This window comes from Vulpes vulpes, chromosome 9, assembly GCF_048418805.1.
Source record: "Vulpes vulpes isolate BD-2025 chromosome 9, VulVul3, whole genome shotgun sequence".
In the NCBI taxonomy this organism is placed as follows: Eukaryota; Metazoa; Chordata; class Mammalia; order Carnivora; family Canidae; genus Vulpes; species Vulpes vulpes.
Window position 1 is genome coordinate 34,296,939 of NC_132788.1, and position 25,183 is coordinate 34,322,121.

General features: G+C 31.8%; 1 protein-coding gene across 2 annotated transcripts in view; it reads right to left on the bottom strand.

Annotated features, from left to right (window-relative positions):
- PSPC1 (paraspeckle component 1) overlaps window positions 1–25,183 on the bottom strand; it is a 107,454-nt gene that overhangs the window by 40,251 nt on the left and 42,020 nt on the right. For both annotated transcript variants that reach the window (XM_025996623.2, XM_072719776.1), the window contains exons 6-8: window positions 21,874–21,979; window positions 4,571–4,628; window positions 1,159–1,328 (exon numbers count right to left, since the gene is read on the bottom strand). In XM_025996623.2, coding sequence (XP_025852408.1) covers window positions 1,159–1,328; window positions 4,571–4,628; window positions 21,874–21,979 — 334 coding nt within the window. The remainder of the gene's footprint in view (window positions 1–1,158; window positions 1,329–4,570; window positions 4,629–21,873; window positions 21,980–25,183) is intronic.

Here is a 25,183-nt window from a genome sequence, read left to right on the forward strand (position 1 = left end):
CATGCGCCATCTGATCATAGTAGATATTATGGCACTGCCTTTTTATCTCCATACACAAACACTCATTAAAAAAAAAAAAACTGTTAGCATGTCTAATTTTTCCAAATTTTTAGAAGATTGCATTTAAAGTAAATAAATTTTAAAATGATGAAACATTGTCTCCATCAATTCTAAGACACACATTCACTTTTAACATCTCTGAAATCAGTATGTATTGACAAGTACTCAGTGGAATGTCTGAATTTAATTGGCAGTGCTTTATATGCTATGCAGTGCTATATCAGCATGGCGCCTTAACGTTTGTTGTGATAGTTCCAAAACTATGTTGCCTTTTCAAAATATACACTCAACCAATTTTCCTTTTCTAAATGTTATTTAGAACAATCATTAACAAAAAAAAAAAAAAAAACCAAATGAGAAAATGTGTTGCCAATACAATAGCCTCTTTAAACAGTGACAGACTTTAAGGGAAATGAGAAAAGTTATCAGTCTTGCTACTAGTATTCAAGTAAAAATAAGAACTACTGAAAAATTTTGCTTTTATAATTATTTAACCCACACAAAGATATCTTCACACTCTCAAACCAAGATATAAACTGTGTACTTTAAAATTTTGTAACAATTATAATTAATAATTCTGTAAGACTTCAAAATGTAAATTTAAAGTACACTTTAAAACTTTAATGTACCTTATTTTGTAGTTAAAATAATATCCCTGAAATTAATTTTAAGTGTTATTTTTATTAAAAATGCTTACTGAAAACTGTGTTTTCAGACATATTGGGAGTTTCATTCCCAACCAAAGGTAAAGAGTCCACAAGGAAAAGAATATAATCTTAAAATACTTGACACCTTTACAGTGAATACTGGTAAGAAATGGATACAAACTAAAAGCAATATAAAAATAACTGTAATTAACATGTATCTGCCATATACTTGAGTACAAAAGCATGCCATGAATGATAATCCTAACTCCTGTGATACTTAAAAATTGCTTCTCCTAAGTCAACATATAAACTTCACAAAATTACTTTTTCTTCAATGGATATTATCTTTACCACCAAAATGATGCCAAATTATGTAAAGTGTGAAGTTACCTTTGGGGCAGAAAAGTATATATTACTGAATATAATCAAAATAATGTTTATGATACATTACCACTGCTCCATTATCTGGCATCATTGGAGTTCCCATATTTGCAGCTCCTTCTGGTCCCATGGCAGGACCAGGACCCATTGGTGGGCCAGGTATAGTTCCTCTGTTGTTCATATTCATACCCATCATTGGAGGAGGACCTTGGTTACCAGCAGGTGCTGGGCTAAATGCATCTACGCAAAACAATCTATACTTAGAGCTGTCCTATCTTAGTTTAGTAAACATTAAAAATTTAACAATACTTATGCAAACTATATAGCAAGACGATTATCAAACCACTTTCCTTGAGAATGGGACACTCAATTATCTATTCTATGATATGTACCTCTAGATTACCTACACTATAGAATATTCATCTCAAAATCAAAGGTACATAAAACAAATGAGACAACTACCAATTATTTTAGGATATTTGAGACTGTCAAAACTTGAAAGTTTTTTAAAAAATGATTATTACTTGCTATAGCCTGCTTTTTAACCAACTACTCCCATACAGTGGTAACTATACCAGCTTCAATTAACAGGAAAGGATTAGCACTTAGGAAACTATAAATATATATAAAAAGTTCATTAAAACTAAACTCTTGACTTTAATATAAGTTACTGAACATAACCCCAGAAGTATAGGAGGTACTATTTTTTAACTTTATGTAGAAAGAGGCAATATAAGCAAAAAAACTGAAAAGGCTTGTCATGATGAAGCTTATTTTTTAAAAGCAAATAGATAAAATACTAATAAAGCTATTTGAATTTTTTGACATGCTAATAAAATTCTGGAAATGGAGACAATCAGATATGCTTCATATTTTTCCATCAAAAAGATATCCACCTGGCCACATGTTAACTGCAATAGTATTTGAGCTGAAATACTATATTAATAATGGATTCAACCACAACATTTTTCGGTTTTCTTTGAATTTATTTTTAAAATATTCATACTTTTTTGCATAAAAATCTGTAACAAAGCATAGCTCTAACTTAAGAATTTTCTTCTAGTATTTCATTCTATAGGTCAATTTTATGACTCAGAATTCAATTTCTCAAAAACACATAATAACAGAAAATGACAATCTAGAACCCTACACAGTATCTAATGCAGCTGAACTCTACATATGACTAAGCCCAGGAAGCAGGTGAGAGTTGAGAAAGTCTCACCCCCCTAGTTGACCAGTCCCTAGCAGTAAGACTACCACTCTTTCTCAAGAACCTAGCCACATAATGGGAAGAAATTATTGCCTTAATCCCAAAATGTTCTTGCTGAAAATTTTAACATTTTAACTATCCAAGAATATTTCTATTCCCTTAGCATAGCTATAAATAAAAATCTTTACTAGAATTCCACGACATGTCCCACATGGAAATGAGGAAGAATGAAGACACTATCTATAAGTAATCTTAACTTTCCCTAAAAAGAACAGATCAAGGATTAAGTTTTTCTTCTTTTTAACAATTGTTACATTTAACTTATAAGATTCAAATATACCTATATAACTATGGGAATAATAAAATAAAAAATAAACATTTCCAACTATCAGTAATTAGAGTCTTATTTCTAGTAATAAAGCTTTCTATCACATAATTATAATTAAAATAAACTTAAATATCTAAGAAATGTAAATTATCTGGTCCCCTGAAAAGTAGTTTTAAAATCTATGTTTTGCTTGGTAGATACACTGGTGATACATCAGAAAAATCTACTGCCACAGTCTATCAGTGTAACTTGATAGGACATGACAATTTACTGACTGAACAGCAATATTCAACTACATGAATAATGATTCATAACTCCAATAAACCATTACATTAACAAAGTCAGACTGAACAAAATGTATATAGGAGAAAATTAAATGGACTGGACTGAAGGGGAGTTGAGGAAGTTGTCAATTGTAATATGGTTCTCTGGTGAAGTAAAATGCCACAAGAAATTTTAATTCTCTTAAATTCCTAACTAATAAGGTATTTAAAGGTATACTCTCCATTTGTTTCTGATAAAGTTGCTAACCAAAACAGAATGTTTTCAAGGTCTCTGCAACATCAGAAACACTTCATTTGTTTCTGATGTTTATGACAATCTAATAATTACAATGGCATTTCAAAGTACCTACAATCCATAACCTCACACTTACAACCCTTAAAACCACTTGGATTATATCATACACCATTCTACAATTTACTTTGGAAAGACATAAAATTGAACTACTTGTACATGACTACATATTCAACTGTGCCTCTAGAAGTTATGTATTTCTTAGAACTGTGGCTATAAATCTTATATATTTTTTGTTCGCTAATTAATTCATCTATCCATTGTAACTAACTTGACAACTAAGATCTTTATAGGTAAGGATCATGTATCATGCTTCCATTATATACCAGAGATGCTCAGTAACTTCTTACTGATAGTGAGAAAAATGACCAAATAAACAGCAATAACAATTTTAGATGATCTGATTGGAAAGAAGGGGAAAAAAAAAAAAAAAAGCATGAGAAATGGGGGGGGGGGGGGTTGATCGCAGAAAATGTTCATTCCACATACTAGATGCTTTAAGATTTTTTTATTCCATACACTATATATCCTAAGTACAATCCATACTTATGCATATTAGAATGCCCCAGTAATGTAATCTTTCCAACACTATGTACATTTTGAGTTATGTGAAGATTTTAATTTTGTGACAGCCTCTGTGGGACAATATGAAATGAATGTATAAAAAATACTTGAAAAGTTTACCTAATTTTTAAGTGTGTAACATTTCAAATTTACTGTTTCCCTCAACAGTAGAGAAGCTAAAGTAAGCACTTTCTTAAAACCTTTACATCAACTCTAAAGATATGCATTAGCCTAGATGTAGAAGATATCTCATTTCCTTGACATGTCAAAGATGCCTCCAAACAGTGCGCTTCAGTGCACAATATGGTAGGTTAGGGCAAAATAAGCTAAACATTCAGTATAATGAATAAAAGTAATTCCACTTACACAGTTACCTTACCAATAGAAATTTTAAAACTACTCTCAAGAACTTTAAAACCACTGCAAACTCAGAAACTACCAAATTTCTAAGGTAAATAGCCAATCTGAAAGCATGAAATTTGATTTTTTGAATATGCAACAACATAGCTGCATCACACCATGCAATGACCAAGTTTCAAGTTATATCAAAACCTGGTTACAGGTTTCTTTCATTAAATCTATTAAAACATGATATACCTTTTAGCCTTCAATGAAACAAAATTCTTCCTAGTCATATTACTTTTAATACACTTGTATTTTTTTCAACTTAATAAATATAAGAGATTTCACCATTACAAATGTTGGTTCCAAATTTTTGTTACTGATATGTATATACCACAAACAGCATGTACAATTCCCCCAAAGAATTACAAGTTACAGAAGGCTTTTGCTTCAAATCCCTACCTCCCATGTTTATTGCTCCACGGGGACCCATATCACCCATTCTCATTTCCTGTTCTCTCTGTAAGTAAGCATAGTTGTCACAGTCAACCTATCGATCTTATGACTTTACATTTCCCATCTAAAATCAAAAAGAAAAGAATAAATTGGGACATCACTTTTCCATTAAAAGAAATTAAAATTTTCCGACATCACTTACTTAATACGAACACTGAAAAGAAACTTCAGTCTCCCAGGTCTGATATGTATCACAGTGCTTAGAGCACTCCGTTTATACTACTAGATTATTAATGTGTCAGATTACACAAAATCTACTGCAGAATGTTTTTAATGCTTTTATTTCAATAGATCAAAGACACATGCCTAGATTACCCCCCCCCAAAAAAAGAAAAATCTAGTATTAATAACCACGAGGACCAATTATATTTTCCTCCCATGACACTAAGTCTTAAAACAAAAATGACAATTACCCTTTTTATATTCAAATGTATTCAAACATCCAACACAAACACCTGTGGGACACTAAGCTAAAAATAAAGTGATAGACAATTCTCCTTAATACACCTTTCCATTTTTATTCCAATAGTTGAGCACTGTTGCACCCAAGACCTAAAGATATGCCATGAAAGTCTCCACAACACACAATTATTAAAAATTCAACGTAACACTGCTTCATTTATTTGAACAAGGGTTTTACTTGGAAATCTAAATAGAAGTGTTATTACACAGTCAGCAAGTTCTGAAACAAAACGCTCTTGAGGTTAACTGTGATATAAAAGGTCATGCAAATAACAAACATAAATTTCCGTAAAATTCAACTACTTCTAAAAACTCATTTTTTACAGTTATATAAAATTAACTTCAATGAAATCTCTAGGTGAAATTATTCAACATACTGTAATTCAAATTTGTACTCTTATTTAATGATCTTTTCCATTATCAGACCAGTGTGTTAAATGCAGCAATAATAAAACACACGGAGACAAAAGTAGCAATGTCGAAATCTTAAAGCAAAATTTTCCCCTTAAAACAATTTTATTAAAATGTGCTTAAAATTCCACTTAGCAATACAAAATACTAGTGAAAATCACCTATAAAAGCTAGAAATAAAGGAAAGAAAAGCCTATGGTAGATAAATGCCACTAAGCAGTTATGAACTGCCCGTACCTAACATAATGGACAAGTCTTAAAATGTAACCTTTAATGAAGCTATGGTTAAAGAAACGTCACTTACATCATCATAACATCATGAAAAAATGTTTGTCACATTATTTAGAAAAAGTAAATACCAAATTTTTCTCAAAGCTATTTTTTTTAACTTTCCTAAAACTAAATTTGTCTCTTCTAATAAAATGTTTGGCTAGTGATGGGTACTACTGACTAGCAGAATAGCTAGACTATTTATTTCACAGAACGCATTTCTGATGAAGTCATTTGGAAAATACTATGTTATGATCACACTTAGCACTATCATCAATAAATCAAGCCAAGTTGTCATTTCCTCATCACCCAAAACCAGATAAAATGTAGACTGCTTTGGCATATCCAAAATCTTCCAGGTATTATTTATAGCAGATACTTGTTATTCCATTTCAACACCACAAATACATGGATTTTTTGATTATGACATCTTTTGGGAACAAGGGTTTAATTTTAATTTTTACTTTTGTATTTGCCTTAACCATGAAAGATGAGGAATGCAGTATCCAACCACTAACAGGGTAATTATGATAGTCTTACTGTCTGAGACTTCAATATTCAAATCCTCCTTATATATTCTGACATCCTAACTGGATGCCTTATGATTCACTGGTGGGACCAATGAGAGAGACAACTTTTGTATTATGTACTTATAATTTCACCGTACTGTATCTATCACTTTCCAAAATCACGTTTAGCTTTATTATTCACAAAGTTCAGTACTTTTTAAAAAAATCATACCTGAATTATTCTATTATTCCATTTTGTTCATTAAGAAATTTCTGAAGAGATTAATATACCAAAGACATTTATGAATTTTTAAAAGCTTTTATTTATTTATTAAGTAATCTCTAACACCCAACATGGGGCTCTAACTCATGACACCAAGATCAAGAGTCATATGCTCTAAGGACTGAGCCAGCCAGGCACCCCAAGATTCTTGTTTTTTTAACTCAACTTTTCAACAGTGGCCGTATCATTCTTTTTCTGATGCTCTACTAGAACCTGGTTCCAGGGGCTTGGTCAGTCAGAAGAGCATGTGATTCTTGATCTCAGGTTGTGGGTTCAAACCCCACAATGTATATAGAGATTACTTAAAAATAAAAAATCTTAAAAAAAACCCTGGTTTTCCAGTTCCAAATACCTTTCTTTAAATGAGATAATCAGAATATCTAACAATAATCCATGCTAATACAGCTATCACTATGCTAAAATACCTATGGATAAAATACATTTTTCACTAAATATACACTCAATTTATTTAGTACTGTTGATGTTTCCTTAAAGAAAATTACTGAGTACTATTTTGTACAGCTTCACACATGAAGAAAAAGACATGGCTTTATTAGATATATCATTTTTTGACTACTTTAGAAGGAGCAAAAGAAGTTTTCAACTCCCTAGTCATGTCCTAAGATTACCGTTATTTTCTAAAAATATACTGCTACATACTTCTAGTAAAATGCAAGGATCAGAGATTATATTTAAGGGTAGTGTTAGCAATGAAAATTAAGACTACTTCTCATTGTAACTTGATTTATCAAATATCAGTAAGGACAAACACTTGGAAGTTCACCATTAACTGTGTACCTACCCAAAAAGCAATACACAAGACCCTCACTTCTATGAATTCTAATATTTGAAACTACAACTGGTATATAATATACATGTTATTTTTGGAATATAAATTTTAATGCTTTATTACCTTACCAAAAATTAGAGTTGTGGTTTGACATGAAACAACTTCTACATATATAAAATCTCAAATGACTACACTGTGATAAGATAATAAAGCTATGATTAAAACTTGGTTTAATTAATTAACTCTTCATAGCAACCCTATAAAGTAGGTCTACTGTTACCCTATTTTAGAGATCATAAAACTGAGGTACAGCACTGTTAAATAACTTACTCAAGGTTGAAATGGCCTATAAAATTCTGCCAAAAGTTCATAAAGTTGCTACCTTCACAAAGCACCCTAATTTTTTCAAGGATTCCAACAAAGCTTAACAAAAGGCAATGTTTTAAATTATTCTTACTATATTCATAAGAAGCTGTACCTTTCCATTAAAAGAATTATAAATATGTATTCCTGAGCTCGTCGCTGAAGTATCCTGGAACTTAGAGCTGACCAAAAAACCAAGCAAAGTATGACTGATTTCTAAAAACACATATCAAAGCAGCATCCCCTTAAAACAACAGATCTCAGAGTGTGCTTGATGGAGTAGTCTTCAAGACCCTTCCAAGAAATACATAAATTTAAAACTGTCTCACGTCTTACTAAACATTAGGACACAATTATAAAACTATGACCTAATTGGGCTTTTCAGACTATCAACATTTGTAGAGACGGTACACAAGAAAATGGAGCAAAAATCTAGGTATTTTAGCACAATTCAAAACTAGTAACTAGCCTTTTTTTACTTTTACTAGTAACTATCATGATATTCTTCACATAACAACCGCAGTTTTGGTTTTCTGGGTGTTTTTTTTTAAGAAGATAAAAGAGAGGGGAACTCTGGGTAGCTCAGTCATTTAGCGCATGCCATTGGCTCAGGGCCTGATCCTGGAGTCCCAGGATTGAGTCCCACATTGGGCTCCCAGCATTGAGCCTGCTTCTCCCTCTGCCTGTGTCTCTGCCTCTCTCTGTCTCTCATGACTAAATAAATAAAATCTTTAAAAAAAAAAAAAAAGAGGAGGAGGAAGAGGAGGAAGAGGAAGAAGAAAGAAGGAGGAAGGAAGGGAGGGAGGGAGGGAGGGAAAGAAAGAAAAGAAAGAGAAGAGAAGCGAAGAGAAGAGAAGCGAAGCGAAGCGAAGCGAAGCGAAGCGAAGCGAAGCGAAGCGAAGCGAAGCGAAACGAAACGAAACGAAACGAAACGAAACGAAACGAAACGAAACGAAACGAAACGAAACGAAACAGCAGGCAGGACAGTAGAGAGGTTGTCTGCCCAAACTACTGCAGTTTTAACATTTCAACTGGAATATGTAGATGACTACGTAGAGGAAGCAGTTATTTGTATTGAATCATCGCTACATGTCTTTTTAACTATGCAACAAAACAAGATATTCACATAAAGCACTTCTGCTGCATTCTGAAATACGGTGGTTCTTCAAGAAAAACCATCCTTATGAACCGGCTGCAAACTGAACAAGATGGCATCTTACAAACTATGATTATTGACTGGCTTGTGTACAAGTATCCCTTGTTTTTCAAAAAAGTGTGCAGTATGCCACTTAGCTTTTATGAAATACCTACATTTGTAGTACTTTTTGCTAACCAAAAAACATCCAAAGCGGATTTTGCAAAAAAGCAAAAAATGAATATAAGGTTGTGTGGTTTCAAGCAAGCAATTTTAGAGGCACCACAAACCTAGAGCAGCCAGAGTACTACCACCATGCTCTTCCCTGGGAACTATACTTGGCAACTCAGCATCAAGCTGCCAGAACTTTGAATTACATGTAAACATCTGTGCTTTAAATCTGGACTTATTCTGTGCATCAGTTAGCAAGATGTGTCCAAAGGTATCTTTTGGGGCTGGAAACTCCCAAAATATTTTTCATCCAAATATTAATGGTAATTGCTTTTTCACTGTATATGACATTCTGGCTTACAAAAGGTATCACAGGAACATTCTACTTTGGGATAGCATTGGTAGACACTTTCTGACAAAATTAGTGGTTGATACTAAGAAAGATGATTTGTTTTTAATTTTATGTAATAATAAAGTGCATTAAAATTTGAAAGATGTGCATAACTCAATGGAGCAGTATTTTTCTAATGTTTGGTATATGACATCATAAAATCACACATGGGTAAAAAATCCATTTGAAGTTAAAAGGCAGCTCAATGAATTGTAATGCAATGAAAATCACTGCTTGTCCAAGTTTTACCGCAGTATTAAACAAAAACATCCACAATTATCTAAAAAGGTTAAAATATACTCCTCTCCATTTACCAATTACTTATCTAAGTGAAGCCAGATTTTCTTCATGCACTTAAACCAAAAAAGCATTCTGCAAAGAGATGGAATGCAAAAGCAAAAATGAGAAGCCAGCCATTTTTTATAAAGCCAAACATTAAACTAATTTACAAAACAATAAAACACTACCACTCTTACCACTAAAGTAGAACATAAAAGAGACCTGCAAAAATGTAAAATAAGGCCACTCTTCCCACTACAACTCATCTTCTTTCAAGTTTCTCTTTTATTTTCTAATATGGTAAACAATGACATAACCTAAACAAAAGCTCTTAAGGGTCTTCAAAAATTTTGACTAGTGTAAAAAAATTTCAAAACCAAAAAGTTTAAGAATCACTTTTTTTGTTCTAGTCCGTATTCGTTCATGAAAATATAAGTAGAAAATTTGCACTAATGTAAAGGAACTAAATCAGTGCAGAACCTGATGTTATTTTATGTAGAATAGGATCTTTTCCCTTTAATCCTTCATACTCAAGATATCAACCTATAAATTTAAAGATACTAAAGTTTCTTTTTTTAAAGATAACCAAATTTAAAGGATTAACACGGTACAAAGATAAGGCTAAAATAAGGTATAATACGAATGCCTGAGATTTAGAAAACAGTGAACTACATAAGGATTTAAAATTATCAACTCAAACATTTGGTAATCAATAATAAAGATATATTCATCAAACACTAGTTAATCTAAATCCTTGTCTGAATGAATGCAGTCTTAATGACCACGATCATTATTCTTTACTTTGTAAAGATCTTTCACATCATTTCTGAAGAAGCCTCTAAGGGATTGTCAAGGGATCACCATGTTATCATTTAGGTTCAATGTCTTACTAAAAAAAATGCTAAAATTCCTGATGTAAAAATACTGACACAGAACATTTAAATCTACTAAAGAAAATAAAATTCTAGAGAAATGTCTTTAGTTCTGGGAAGTGACAAGATTCAACCATTTTATCATTAAATATTCCTAAAATAAATTATCTATAGTACTAGGAATTTTACATAAAAGAATAGTAAGATTATTAGATAGCTAGTCAAACTTTCAAGAAATTAAACTATCAGCAGCTGAAATACTAACAACATATCTAGAAGTAAAAAATGGCCAAAAAATCAATTACATGAAATATTAAGAAAACAGGTATAAAAAAATTTTTTTAAATAAATTAGGCCTCCCTGACAAGAAATTATTCACTCACTTAAAAAGTGTTACAATACGGAAGGATACGTATCAACTAAGTAATCTTTTCCTAATAAAAATGAAGTAATTTTAAACTAAAAAGGGAAAGAAGACATTTTCCCACTGATATAAATAATAGCATGCAAACTTTCAAATATAATGAACAGAGAATGCCTGGAAGACTTAATGTTTTTACTTCAAATAATTAAAAACAATAATTTCCAAAACATACTACTCACTACTAGACTGTGGGCGTGGGGGGAGGTTGTAAGGAGGGGGGTGTTTTAAGCAACCTAAGATAGTATTTCAATAAATACAATCTATGATGGTTTTTTTACCCTCAATTTGAATACATGCATTCCATGACACCTGCACCCATGAATACTGAGAAAACGCTACTGGTTTTATGACTGTCAAAATGAAATTTTACACCATGTATCATTAGGGAATTGCAAATTAACACAACAATGAGATACCACAACACACCAATTAGAATGGCCAAAATCCTAAACAGTTATAACAAACAGTGCTGACAAGGATGTAGAGAAATAAAAATTCTCACTTATTACTGATAGAAATTATAAATGAAATAATCACTCTGGAAGACAATTTTAACAGTTTCTTACAAAACTAAAGATACTCCTTTACATTCATACAACCCAGCAACTATACTCCTTGGCATTTACACAAAGGAGTTGAACTTAGGACCACACAAAAACCTGCACAGGGATGTTTATAGCAGCTTTATTCATATTTGCCAAAACTTGGAAACAACCAAGATGTCCTCCAGTATGTGAATGGATAAACAAATTGTGGTACATCCAGACAATGAAACATTACTTAGCACTAAAAATAAACAAGCTATCAAGCCATGAAAAGACACAGGGTAACTTTAAAATGCTTATTGCCAAAAAGTCAATATGAAAGGCTACATGTTATAGGATTCCAACTACATGACATTCTGGAAAAGGGAAAACTATAAAGACAGTTAAGAGCACCAGTGGTTGCTCAGGATTAGGAAGGAGAGAGGGATGAACAGGCAGAGGACAGAGGATTTTTAGGGCAGTGAAACTATCTATATAAGGATGGTACATGTCATTATACATTTGTCAAAGTCCATGGAATATCCAATACCAAGAGTGAACCCTAACATAAACTATTGTCTTTGGGTGATAAGGATGTGTCATATAGTGAAGGAGTCTGGATGTTGGGGGAAGGAGGTATATGGGAAATCTCTCTCCAGCTCAATTTTGCTATGACTCTAAAACTACTCTAAAAAAGTTTATTAAAATTTTTTAATGTTTCTTTTTGAATAATCAATTATATATACAAATTTATACTACAAATTTTAGTAATGAAATAATAAAAATTTGTTCTACTTGTTAAATTTCAATTCGGAATAGAGGAAACAACAAATATACCTTAGCTCACTGTATTCATGAACCTCAAGACATACCTCTCAATCTAGATTCACTCAATATATTTTTAAAGCCTGTTTTGGGTACCTTTAAAAGATTATTCTGGTGTCACTATCAAATTCCCAAATTGCTGCTTCTTAATAAATAAGGTGGTTTTCTAACTGAAGATTAATTAAATATAAGTATTTATAATTACCATGTATTCAAGAGACAAATTCATATTCAGCTGAGAGTATTTTTAATCATACACCCAAGGGACATTTTCAAAATTATCATTATCATCACCATTTTTCAATTGTCATGGAAAAATCCTGAAGAGATGCTTTTAAAAACTGAAAATGATTAGGAATATTTAGTCTACAGATTTATTTTATCCTAAACTCTTAAATCTGTCATGATGTTATCAACGACAGCACAAATACAGGTTTTTAATAGTTATCTATCAAAGCTCATATTATTACTGGTAACTGGTTTGCATTTCTTCACCCATAACCTCTTAACCAGTACATTTCCCTATCAAAGTCGAAACAACTTTCATGACTTGCCAGACCATGGTGTGAAAGATGGAACAAAAGGACAAATATAACCCGTACAAGAAGCAATTCCAAACTGGCCCCATCAACGGAAGAAAGCAGTGGAAAAAGCAAACAAAACACACGTTACCATGTTTAAAGAATTAAGTACGTACTTAATGGGGAATCTTTTTGTAAACAAACCTTAGTAGTATGCCAGAAGCTTTGAAGTTTTAACAAATTATATATTTTTTAAGTAGATAATTCAAAGCAGCAAGTACAATTATAGTAATTTTAAAACTATTTAAGTGGTAACTAAATAAAATTCAAATATTTAAAATACACAATTATATGAGAAACTACTATAATATGAGTATCAGTTGTTTAAAAGCAGAATTTAAAAAAGCAGTAATAGGCCAAATGAAGAAGTTACCTTGTGAGTAACACAGTAAATTTACAACGAGAAAACAGGATTTGAAAAGTGGTGTACAATATACTACAGGATATCCTAAGACAAAGTATAGGCAAACTTACCCATATACTTTCAATTACTTGAAATTTTAAACAGAAATAAATGCATTTCATCAGAACATGCTCACAAACCCAAGTTCCTACCCCCTATCACTAAAAGTTAGATAAGAACTACACAGAGATATTAACATTCACATTTACGTAGTCTGATTTGGTATATATAATACTCTGACATTTCAGGGGATACTACAGAACTTCATTTCCTCAATACAAAATACAGAAGATATTAGATGGAAACTTCTAAAAGAAATTTTTTTTTAATATGATCACCTTGTAGAACAATTCTTGTTTAATGGGGGCTCTAAATATTACATTAAGAAGTCATAAAACAAAATTAACAAGTTATATTTTTATGTCTTCCTAGAATCTTTTCAATTCAAATTTAATACATAAAGTCTTTATTATTTATATCACACATATCTGACATCTCAAAAAGTGTTTAATTACTTAACTTGAACACATCTATTTGCCAATCTTGACTTCCCTCTTCTCCAACCCCTCAAAAAAGGTAAACATTAGCTAAAAGATCTTACCATTCTCAATAAAGTAACATTAGAAAAACTTACCATTTCAAATGAAAAGACATGATGTATACCTACAACACAGTGGAATAATAAACCAATCATATCAGTTAAAAAAAAATGCAAAGTAAGTTCCAAAACAGTGCTGAGGCTACTCAATACACTCTTGACACTATCAAGCAGAGAATCTTTCTATAAACTCTCAAAGCTTTTTAGCTGTATCTCTGTATATTTTCCATAGGTACTCTGTACTTACAATTCTCTAAAATTCTCAAAGACATGACCCTGAGCTTGAATTCACTTCTGTATCCTCTATGGTACTCAGTACTCTGTTCTGAAACAGTAAAACAGTAACCAAATTTTCTTACTAAACAGAAACCTCTAAATCTTCCCGTAAGCCTAACACTCTGATGGGATATTCAAGTGGGATCCAAATATTGAAAAGTGAGGCGTGCTGAAAACCAAACATAAAAAATTGTTATTTGACTATTTTTAAAAACTTATTCTTTATTATGATTCCATTACGAAGTCTACAAAAATGTATCAATGGTCAATCTTAATACTACCTATGTTTCAAAACTACAGATACTTAACATGAGGCATTAGTATTCAATAAACAGCAAGGTATGGAGACCCATAAAGAACACTGAAAATCACATGACTGAGCGGCACTGATATTTGAAAAATAGGACACCACACAACTATTTAATTCTCTCAATCTGTGTCTAAGTAACTACAATATGACAAATAGAAGACTCTCCAAACTCAAGAAATTCAGAGAGCTCAATTAGCTGATGACAAAATCAGAAAATAGGATGCAATGTGGTAAATACAAAAAAAGAATCATACTGAAAATGATACAGCTGTGGTTGAGTAGTCAGAGAAGGTTATGAATACACTGAGTAAACACAGACATTCTCCAGGAGGAGAAAAGAGATACAGAAATTTTTCTGGATTATAAGCCTCTCTGAAACCCTAATGGAAGGAAAATAAAAAAAGATACTAGTCATCTAATAGAACGTAGAAATAACTAAGTACAATAAAGTGTCCTCTGGAAAGTGCGTGTAGAGTTTAAGGGAGACTCAGTAAGCATTTGGAAGACTTAAATATGAATGAAAAAACTTATTTATAATTGTAACATGTGATTAGGACAACCATACATCCTGGTTTGTGTGAGACAGTCTGTTTTCTGACTGCTGTAAAAAAAAAAAAAAAGTAACTTTAAATAGGACCCATATTCAGTTCTCCCAGTTTGAAAGAAAATTGTTAGGTTTCCCCCTACATATGATTAGATATTACTAAAACTCCTTAAAAAATCCTTTAAGAAATAACCAAAGATTTACACAGCTGGTTGAAATTAATCAATTTCTTCAACTCAAATACACCCCTAGTTGTCAAAATCCTGAAGATCACTTCCAAAGTATATGTAAACATTACAGACATAAACATCTATTGATTTTTGTTTTCATTTGACTACAAAAGTCTTAGTTCCAATTATGCTCAATCCCAAATATACAGAAAAATGGCTCTTGTGAGCAATAATATTAAATTATTTTAAGTAAATAAATAAATGAAAACAATAAAAATCTGGTCCTAACTGAAGCATTATATGGGAAATCACTATAACATAACTACTGTAATCAATTTTGATCTTTATCATTCACATCCAAACCACTGGAACTGGGCTGCCATTATGAACAGCAGTAGGTACTATGCTGTCCAACAAGTCACACCTAAATCTGACACCAAACCCTACAGCAAATAATTCTTCAGTTATTTCCACAGAATAAAGATGCTATAAAAATCCCTTGTGAAATGGCCTTTGTTTGAATGCTTCAGGTGTCTAGACTTCCAAAAAATATTCTTCTTCTGCCATACAACCAAATCGCTGGTTAGAGCAAAATAATTTATAGAAAGAGGAGTAATGGCCAGGTAGAAACTACAAAATGGCAACTTCTAATCTCAAAAATTTAAAAATCAAAATATATTTGTATCTGCTCATCAGTAATTAATGATTAAGGTCACTTCTGTCACACTTATTAATGAAATTTTATTACTGGCTAGAATTTTTGTACATGGCACATACATCAGGGAAAGTTGGTTATAATTAAATCAGAGAAGAGAAACAATGCCCACTCCAGAAGCAGAAAAGAAGGCTGACATAAAGAACAGGCTGATTAAACAGACTAAATTTGGCAATACTGATCAAGAAAGGGTAACATGTTAAAGAACAATGCTTTATCTCTCTACTAAGAAAATATATAGAAACTCTAAGATAATCAGCTATGGGACAGTGATATTTTATTAGTTCTTCCAATAAGTTTTGCTCTGATATATGACCATGACTATCAATAAGCCTTCAGGGCACTAATGAGGATTCTTCAGAGAACTTGATTCTAGGAGGTAAGGTGCTCTGTTCATAGAGCCTTCTAAAAATAAAAACACTGGAAAAAAACATATTAATTAATAAATTTGCAATTTAATTCACAAACTCTTTGAGTTTGGTTAACATAAATCACTTTTTATAATTACTCCCAACTCTCAGACTGGACCTAGACCAGGGGTCAGCAAACTTTTTTGGTAAAAGGCCAGATAGTACATTCTTCAGGCTTTGCAGGCCAGAGTGCCTTGATTATTATAGTCTCATACAGTTGTGTCATGACTAGTCAATATACCACTTTCAGACAAAGCAGCCATAATCAAAACATAAACCCAACTATGTTCCAATAAAACCGTTCTAAAAACAGGCAGTGTTCACACTTGGCCTAGTTTACCCTAGTCTGTCAACCTCCAGTCTAGATGAAATACTTTAAAAAAAAAAAGTTAATGCATTATTTGAAACAATACCTCCTCCACATATAGGCTGAAAGCTCATATAAAAGTTGCCACACCAAAATCCCACAGAGCACTATTCACATAGAATGTTGTACTATTTTTGTTGTTAAGCAATGAAACCTATTTCCCAGGTTGATTGACTCGGAGTCCTCCCTTCAAACGCCCCAGGTTCCATAAAAAACTCAAATATTACTATTCTTATTTCAATATTTCAACTATGTCTCATTTCAACATATGGCTAATGGTCTTCTATTTTTTCTAATGAAAATAAGCAGAATGAAAAGCTTCGTAAAAATGCAGATTCCATGGCTACAACTCAGACCTATTGTATCAAAAATATTTGGTAAATTAAACTACTGGCATTTTTCTTTTTAAGTTCCAAGGATGTGCTGCAAAGACTGAAAACTACTAAATTTAGCCAAAAAACGTGATCAGTGGAGAATGCATCAGATTCTACCAGAAATCACAAAATAAATCAACTTGTAGGTTGGAGACCTCAGGAAAAAACCCACATTTTTAAAAAGCTCCCTGAGTGTTTCTCTTGCACTATTTCAAAAACACTACCATGGAAGAAGCATTACATCCTTAGCCTCTGGCTACATCTCCTTAATGCTTTGGCCTCCTTCTATAATATACTGGGTTAACTACAATGGAACTGCTCTGATAAAGAAACAAAAATGAATCAAATTATTGCCTTAGCATATAATATACATTTATTTTGAGGTTTATTATGCACATGTGTTTAAATATCCAGGGCTATTCCCACCTACTCAAACAAAAGTAAAAATTCTTCAGTATCAATTCACGTATATATTTTGAAACAGATCTGAAAGGCTATTCTTTTACTCATTAAAAACCAAACATTAATGTTTACCACACCAAAAACTTACCAAAAACGTACTTCTAAAAAAAAACAAAAAACAAAAAAACAAACAAAAAAAAAAACTCCTGAAGTTTTAAAACAAAATAGCATCCTATATAAGCACTGCCCCAATTTACCTAAATAAAGTATTTTATATCTACTTGATACAACTACTAAAGTTAGAATGACATTTAGATACTTTTATATTAGCATTTTCCAAAGAAAGCAAAGTTTACTCTAAGAAACTGCATTTTGGGATCCCTGGGTGGCGCAGTGGTTTGGCGCCTGCCTTTGGCCCAGGGCGCGATACTGGAGACCCGGGATCGAATCCCACATCGGGCTCCCACTGCATGGAGCCTGCTTCTCCCTCTGCCTGTGTCTCTGCCTCTCTCTCTTTCTCTCTCTGTGACTATCATAAATAAAAAAAATAAATAAAATAAAATAAAAAAATAAGAAACTGCATTTTAATAATATTTTAATTAAAATCTCCACATCACTCCAATGCAAACTGAATCCACAAATAAAGACTGGTACATTGCAATACTTAAATATTTAAACTACTTAAGTCTATGTAAGTGGAGCAACCTAATATAAAAACAATCCCAAGACAATCGTAAGAGACAATGTCTTAAAAAAAAAAAAAAGAGACAATGTCTTAAATTTTTACACTAACATTGTAACTTCTTGTGATGTGTCCAAAAGCTGTGAAATTGTGGTAAGTAGAAAATTCCAATCTAGTAAGTACTATCAAGAAAATGGTTCAAATACACTACACTATGGTAAAAGCAAAGATAAACCTAAATGTACTTCAGACATAGCGAAAAATATATACATTGTTATGGTAATAAAATATACACTATGCTATAAGAGTGCAAATTAACATGTTTTATTTGTAATTACCAGAGCTTAACTTCTTCTAAGAAATAAGTTCTAAAATAAAAATGACAACTTCTAGTTGAAGTGCTAACATATCCTTGAAACCCTTAAAAATATGTTCATGTCATTATATTATAAAGCTGAAAGCTAACAAAGAAAAACATAACCAAATAGGAAGTGTGCTTTCCTTCATATTTTATTACATTCAAAAAAATTATTTTTCAGGACACAAAATATGGAATTCAGTTTTTATTTTATACTTCAAAGCCCATACTATTATTTGTTGGAATACTTCTAATAGGTATATTAGAGAGAAATGAGAGATGGAATCTTGAACCAAGTAAATCTGCTTTTACTCTTACTACTTGGGCAAGCTGAACACTTACCATTTGATTCCTCCCTTTAAACTGAACAGTGAAAAAGGAGAAAGCACATAAGAGAGCCTAATTTCAAAGCTTTTAAAAACAAAAACAAACATTAAATTTAACAATTTTTTCCAAAGACAGATTTCAAAGTAACTGAAGAATAAATGATAAAACAATTACTTCAATGTTTCTATTAACACAAAATGGTCGAGACCTATAGAGAGCTTTTGTTAGTATTTCTTTAGTGCTTGATTAACTTATATTAACAAATATTACGAAGCCAGGAACCAAATAAAACTGATACCAAAATGATGAAAAGCTTTCATCTATCCATTCATTTCTAACCTGAAAAACTCTAAAAATGTGACAAAGACTATATTTCCCCTAAATATTTGATTCCATTGTTATGTACTATTTTAAACATGGTTCCACTTCAGAAAATTAAGAATATAGTAACTTTGTGACCTAACAAGAGTATTATTTAAAAACATAAAAAACAAACCAGCACCAACTCTCCAACCCAGGGTTCAGCAAACTTTTTCTGTACAGGGTCAAAGAGTAAGTATCTTAGGTTTAATGAGTCACAAATATTCTCTAATAATCTTTCTTCTCCATTAACTCTTTAAAATATAAACACAATACTTAGCTCTGCTGTAGAGTGGTATGAAACCAGACAGTGGGTCCCAGGCTACAGTTTGCTGACTTCTGCTCTAGCCAAATTAATCTTATGATGCTTCAAATACGCAAAATATACTTTTAACTACTTGAAAACAAAGATATCTTAATATTAAAATATATCATCTACATTTTCTAAGAGCATAATCTGGTGAATAAATTATATATTTTTGAAATGCTTCAATAAACCCCCCGTGAATATTTTAAATATGTAATTCATTTATTCTCAAAGTTCATCAGCTACCTGTAAAATTTTACTCACCAGTGAAATTAATTTTAAACATGTTTTTAAATTAAGAATTTGTAGTATTTCAATTTTAAATTGTAGCAATATTTCCAAATAATTTAATAATAATTAATAATTTTCTGAATAGAGAAGTAAAATCTGTCCTTCGTTAATTATACCTATATTAAATGCCACTGAACATATGCAAATAACACTGGAATGCATTTAAAAAAACTGAAATAATTTCAAATAGTCTGCAAGCAAGTTCATGATATAGCCAACTTAAACGTAACAATGCATTTTACTTAATCATTTCCTTCTATTCCCCTAAACGATTTATGCATATGACATTATTAAAAATAGTTACATATGTGCTCCATGAATGTGAAGTTTATGCCAGAAAATTATTAAGAAAGCTAATTCCACCAATTCTGACTACAGGAAAGCACTTAGGAAAAGAAATGTTCAGGTACATAAAAAGGACAAGAAAGAATTTCCTAATCCTAAATGGAACAAAATAATTTCCCTAAGAAATGTATCATATGTGGTTTATACCCTGATTATGATTGAAAATAAAAACTCTCAGTCACTAGTTTTCAAACTACCGGCCAAAATAATTTTAATTTCACATACTTTCATAACATTGTAAGATTTCCTCACATTGATAAATCCAACAGATTCGTGTTCAACCAAATCACCTAAGACCACATTTAAAATATGTCATAAGCAAACACTATGTATGCAGGTAGGAAAAAGAATTGCAAAATAATGCTAGAAATTACTCAACGTAATTTACTCAGAAGAAATTACTAAGAAGAAAATTTACAATGTGTGAAAACACAACGAATTTGGTAAAGGATTTTAAAAATCAAACATTTAATAGGACTTATAAATAAGGAACTTTCCTAATTGAATTTAAATGCCACATAATTTTTAGTCAAAGGATATTTACTGATGCAATCTAAGATAAAAATATCTTATTATACAAGTTAGGATGTATTTTACTATGTGTATTCTTTTTTAAAGAAAAAAGTTTAAAATTTTTCAAGGGAAACAGGTCAGAAAGAGTCACGGACTTAAATTAATACTTTTAGCCTCAGAAACTTATTAAAGAATCATGGCTTTTGAATAGCTAGAGAAAAAAACACTAGTAAATATTTTTAAGAATAAGGACTATTAAAATGGCATTCAACTAAGGTGAATAAAGAAACTTGTTAAACATCACTGCAAGGATAAGTTCAACAAAATCTAGGATGTGAGAAACAGGAGTCTGTTTCTTAAAAAAATAAGGAAAAAATATAAAAGGTAAAGAGAAAACCTACAGACTAAAAACACTGGATTTATCAGCCAATTTGAAGAAACCAATTGTAAAAAACGTTTATAAAACCCTGCCAAATGTGGGATTTTATGCTGGTTAATATTAAAGTAGTAACAATTTTTAAGATATGACAAAAATATTTTTAGAGAGTCTTTATCTTTTAGGGATACATACTGAAATACATATTAATGAAATTATATAAAGTCAGGGATTTAATAAAAACTAATTCAGGAAAGTGGGTACACTTAAAGATGAAAAGATCAGCTGTGTGTTGATAACTGTCATGGTTGGGTGATGAGCACAAGCTGGTCTACATTTGTATATTTCCACATTTGTAAAATCTTCCAATATAAAGAATTTTATTTATTTCATTTTTTCAAAGTTTATTTACTTAAGTCATCTCCACACACAATGTGGGGCTCAGTGCTCAGTACCCCAAGATTAAGAGCTGCATAATCTTCTAACTGAGATAACCAAGCACCCCTAAAGATTTTTGATATAAATAAATGTTGAAAATCAATAAAGTAGAGACGACAGATTTATCAAGAGTTGTAATTCAGAAGCATATATTAAAAAAAGGTAAAGTAAAATGGAGAAAAATTTAACATCTTTTCAGAAAACATTAATAGTATCTTCAGAAACTACGTTTAAGTTATTACCTGTAAGAGGTTAAGAAAATTATTAGTTTAACATAAACATGACAAATTCAGAAAGATTAAAAAATATATAAACCAACATCCAAAGAATTCTAAATATGCATTGTCCACCTGACAATATGAAATAATTTTAGTTAACTAGTATTTTACTTACATTTTCCATATAGTTTGGCTTAAAGCCCTCTTGTTGTCGCCTCAGTTCCTCCTGTTCTCTGTGTCGGATCATTTCTTCCTCACGGCGTCGATGCTCTTCCTCATGTCTGAAAAATTTTTAAATAAAAATGTCAGTATGGTTGACATGTAAGCCAAAATCAGGAATTTTATTTGAGGTAAAACAGGTATATCATTTATACTCGTTACTTTTACGCAAAATCTATGAATAATGACTTACTAGATTTTCTTTCCTTCTAAGCCTTTTAGTAAATCAAATTACCCAAAGAAATAAAGTAACTAGGATAAATCAAACAATAGAGTAACCTGTAACTAGGATTTTTATATACTTTTAGAGTCAAATCAGGAGTCCAAAAGCTTAAAATATGTACTCCATTACTGTATAAAGAGAAAAGCTTGGGATCTATTACTGGCATAGCAGGGTTCTTAAAGGCACCCAGAACTAATCCTGATACAAGCCACTACAAAGAACACTGTCTAGTCAAAAAAATCCATTGTGTCGAAGGAATCCTTAACAAACCCTCTCTCCCCCATTTTATCAACCCACTGAAGAAACCATGGAACAGATGTAAGCCTACCATCTGTTTTAGTAAACTAAGTTTTATAAAACAATCATTTACTTAGTGTCTACAGCTAGCTTTGGGCCAAGGCAGTACTGAGTAGTTGAGACAAAGACCATATGACCTGCAAAGTCTAAAATATTTGCTATCTAGCCCTTTCCCAGAAAAAGTATGCCAACCTCACCCCTAGAGGTATATGGGAGAAAAAAATATTGAACTATATGTGTGCAGAATTGCAAATAAGTGAGGAACTGCTTATGATTAAGAGAGAAAACCTACAAAATATCAAATAGATTCACTAATTATATTGGCATTTATGTAAATGCAAATTCCAGTATATATGCCCTCTACCCAAAAACAAAAAAATAATTTAAATAGTGAAGACTATATAATACTGATGCCCTCTCATTAAGTCTCATTTTCTAGGTTGCTCTTTTAAGTACCTTACTACACTACATGTATAACTTAAATTTCAAGATACTCTGTTGTTTCTTGTATAATGCTTCCCCTAAACACAAGACTATGAAAAAATGGTGATATTTCCCATAGACAGCAGAAAATCCAGCTGTTAGAGGAGTTTGGGTCAGACCACAAAGAAGTAACAATGTTCCTAAGGGACTTTAGGAAAAATCTAGACTATTTTGAGACTTTTGTCTAAGTTCTCAATATACATTTTCTATTCACATAAAATGAATAATCAAGAAAAGTAGTTAATTCACTTCTTGGATATTAACACACTCATAAAAAATTTAAAAGATTTTATACATTTATTGAGAGACACACAAAGAGAGGCAGAGACACAGGCAGAGGGAGAAGCAGACTCCCTGTGGGGAGCGCGATTTGGGACTCAATCCTGGGATTCCAGGATCACGCCCTGAGCCAGAGGCAGATGCTGAGCCACCCAGGCATCCATGTAATAGAACTTTAAATGGGCAAGTCCATTTCCAATAAACTAGAAAGAAATATCTACAAAAACGTGCAAGGATATATGTACAAATAGATATACACTGTGCATTAAGGACGAAAGTTTGAAGACACCATCAATTATAAATAGGAAACAAGTATGGCTCATTGATGTCAAGGAACACAAAACAACTATTATGAAGTTCCAACTATTACAGGAACACAAAACACATTTGCATTTACTGACACATACAAATAAAGTACAGCTATCAGGAAAACACAAGTAAAAGAACAGCATTCCTACGTTGATTTTAAAAATCATTTGTATGAGCATTTGTATGAGAGTAGGTCAGAAAAAGCTTATGTCATACTGGGAATAATCTGGGAACATACCATTAACTTTTTTACTTTATACACTTATCACTGAGTTTTGTTTTATACATGTATTGCTATAACATTTTAAAACAAAAACCAAATATTTTAAATAAAATTTGTAATGTACTTTTCCTAATGTTAAAGGACCGTTTTTTCTGATATAATGTGAGAATACATTTACAAATCAGAGGAGTAAAAAGGTAAATCACTTTAAGCAATTATTTTTGCTTTCTACTACTTTTTCTATAAATTCAAGAATTTCTACTTTGTTTTGAATTAAGTTCTGATAGCACACTGACAATTCCAAAATCTGAACTTACAGACAATATTCAGAAATATTCCCTATTATGTAGGTGTGCTTTTAATTTTTCCTACTCCACAAATTTTTGGCCAAAAAAACCCAGAAGTGACAACTGATTCTTCTGAGTGCATCATGTCAAGCAGTTCCTGGTACCAATGTCCTATTACAGGTGATATGAACCTTAACATTTGGTAATGATAGTGTCTATTACTTCATCACTTTAAATTTACTAATATTTGGTAATAATAGGGTCTGTTACTTCTCCACTTTAAATTTACTATTTTTTCATTTTTCACAATACAAATGAGTGTGCAAATTGTGCTTCTAAAGTTTGGGCAAAAACTTGAAACACTTGTCAGTAAATCTTGTAACAATTATTGCTATAGTGTTTGTCCAACTGGTGATTTTCTCTCTCTCATTCCTTCCATATTGACTAACTGGAATTCTACTATAAGGAAGAGCTGTCCATTCTCTTCCATTTATTTGTTCATTTGATTATTTACTTCTCTCGGTATGGACTAATGGATATGTACTTTATTCTACAGTTTGAAAACTAACACCATAATCTTTTATTTTGTTGTTGAAACTGTTCCAACTTTGGCCATTTAGGAGCATTTTCAGTTTGCCTCTTGTGTACTTTCAACATGCCCCATCTTCCTACTTCATTTTATTTAGCTTTGCTTTAGTGTGCACTTCAGATATACAGTGATTCTAGTTTTTTTATTTTTGTTTTTTGTTTTACAAACTGAGGTTCTGGGGCAACTCTGCATCAAGCAAGTCTATAGGCCCCATTTATCCAAAAGCATTTGCTCACTTTGTGTCTCTGTGTCACATTTCGGCAGGTAATTATCACAATATGTTATTATGTGACTTGTAATAGTGATATGTGATCTTTGATGCTGCTTACTACTGTAACCGTTTTGAGACACCAAAAAACACACCCAAACGTTATCAATAAATACTGTGTGTTCTAAATGCTCCATTAAACAAGCCATTCCCCCCATCTCTCTCCCTCTCCTCTGTCTCCTTTTCCTTAGGTCTCCCTACTCTGAAACACAATACTGAAATTAGGCTGATGCCTAATCCTAGAATGGTTTGAGTGTGTTCAAGTAAAACAAGAATTGCATGTCTCTCCCTTTAAATCAAAACCTAGA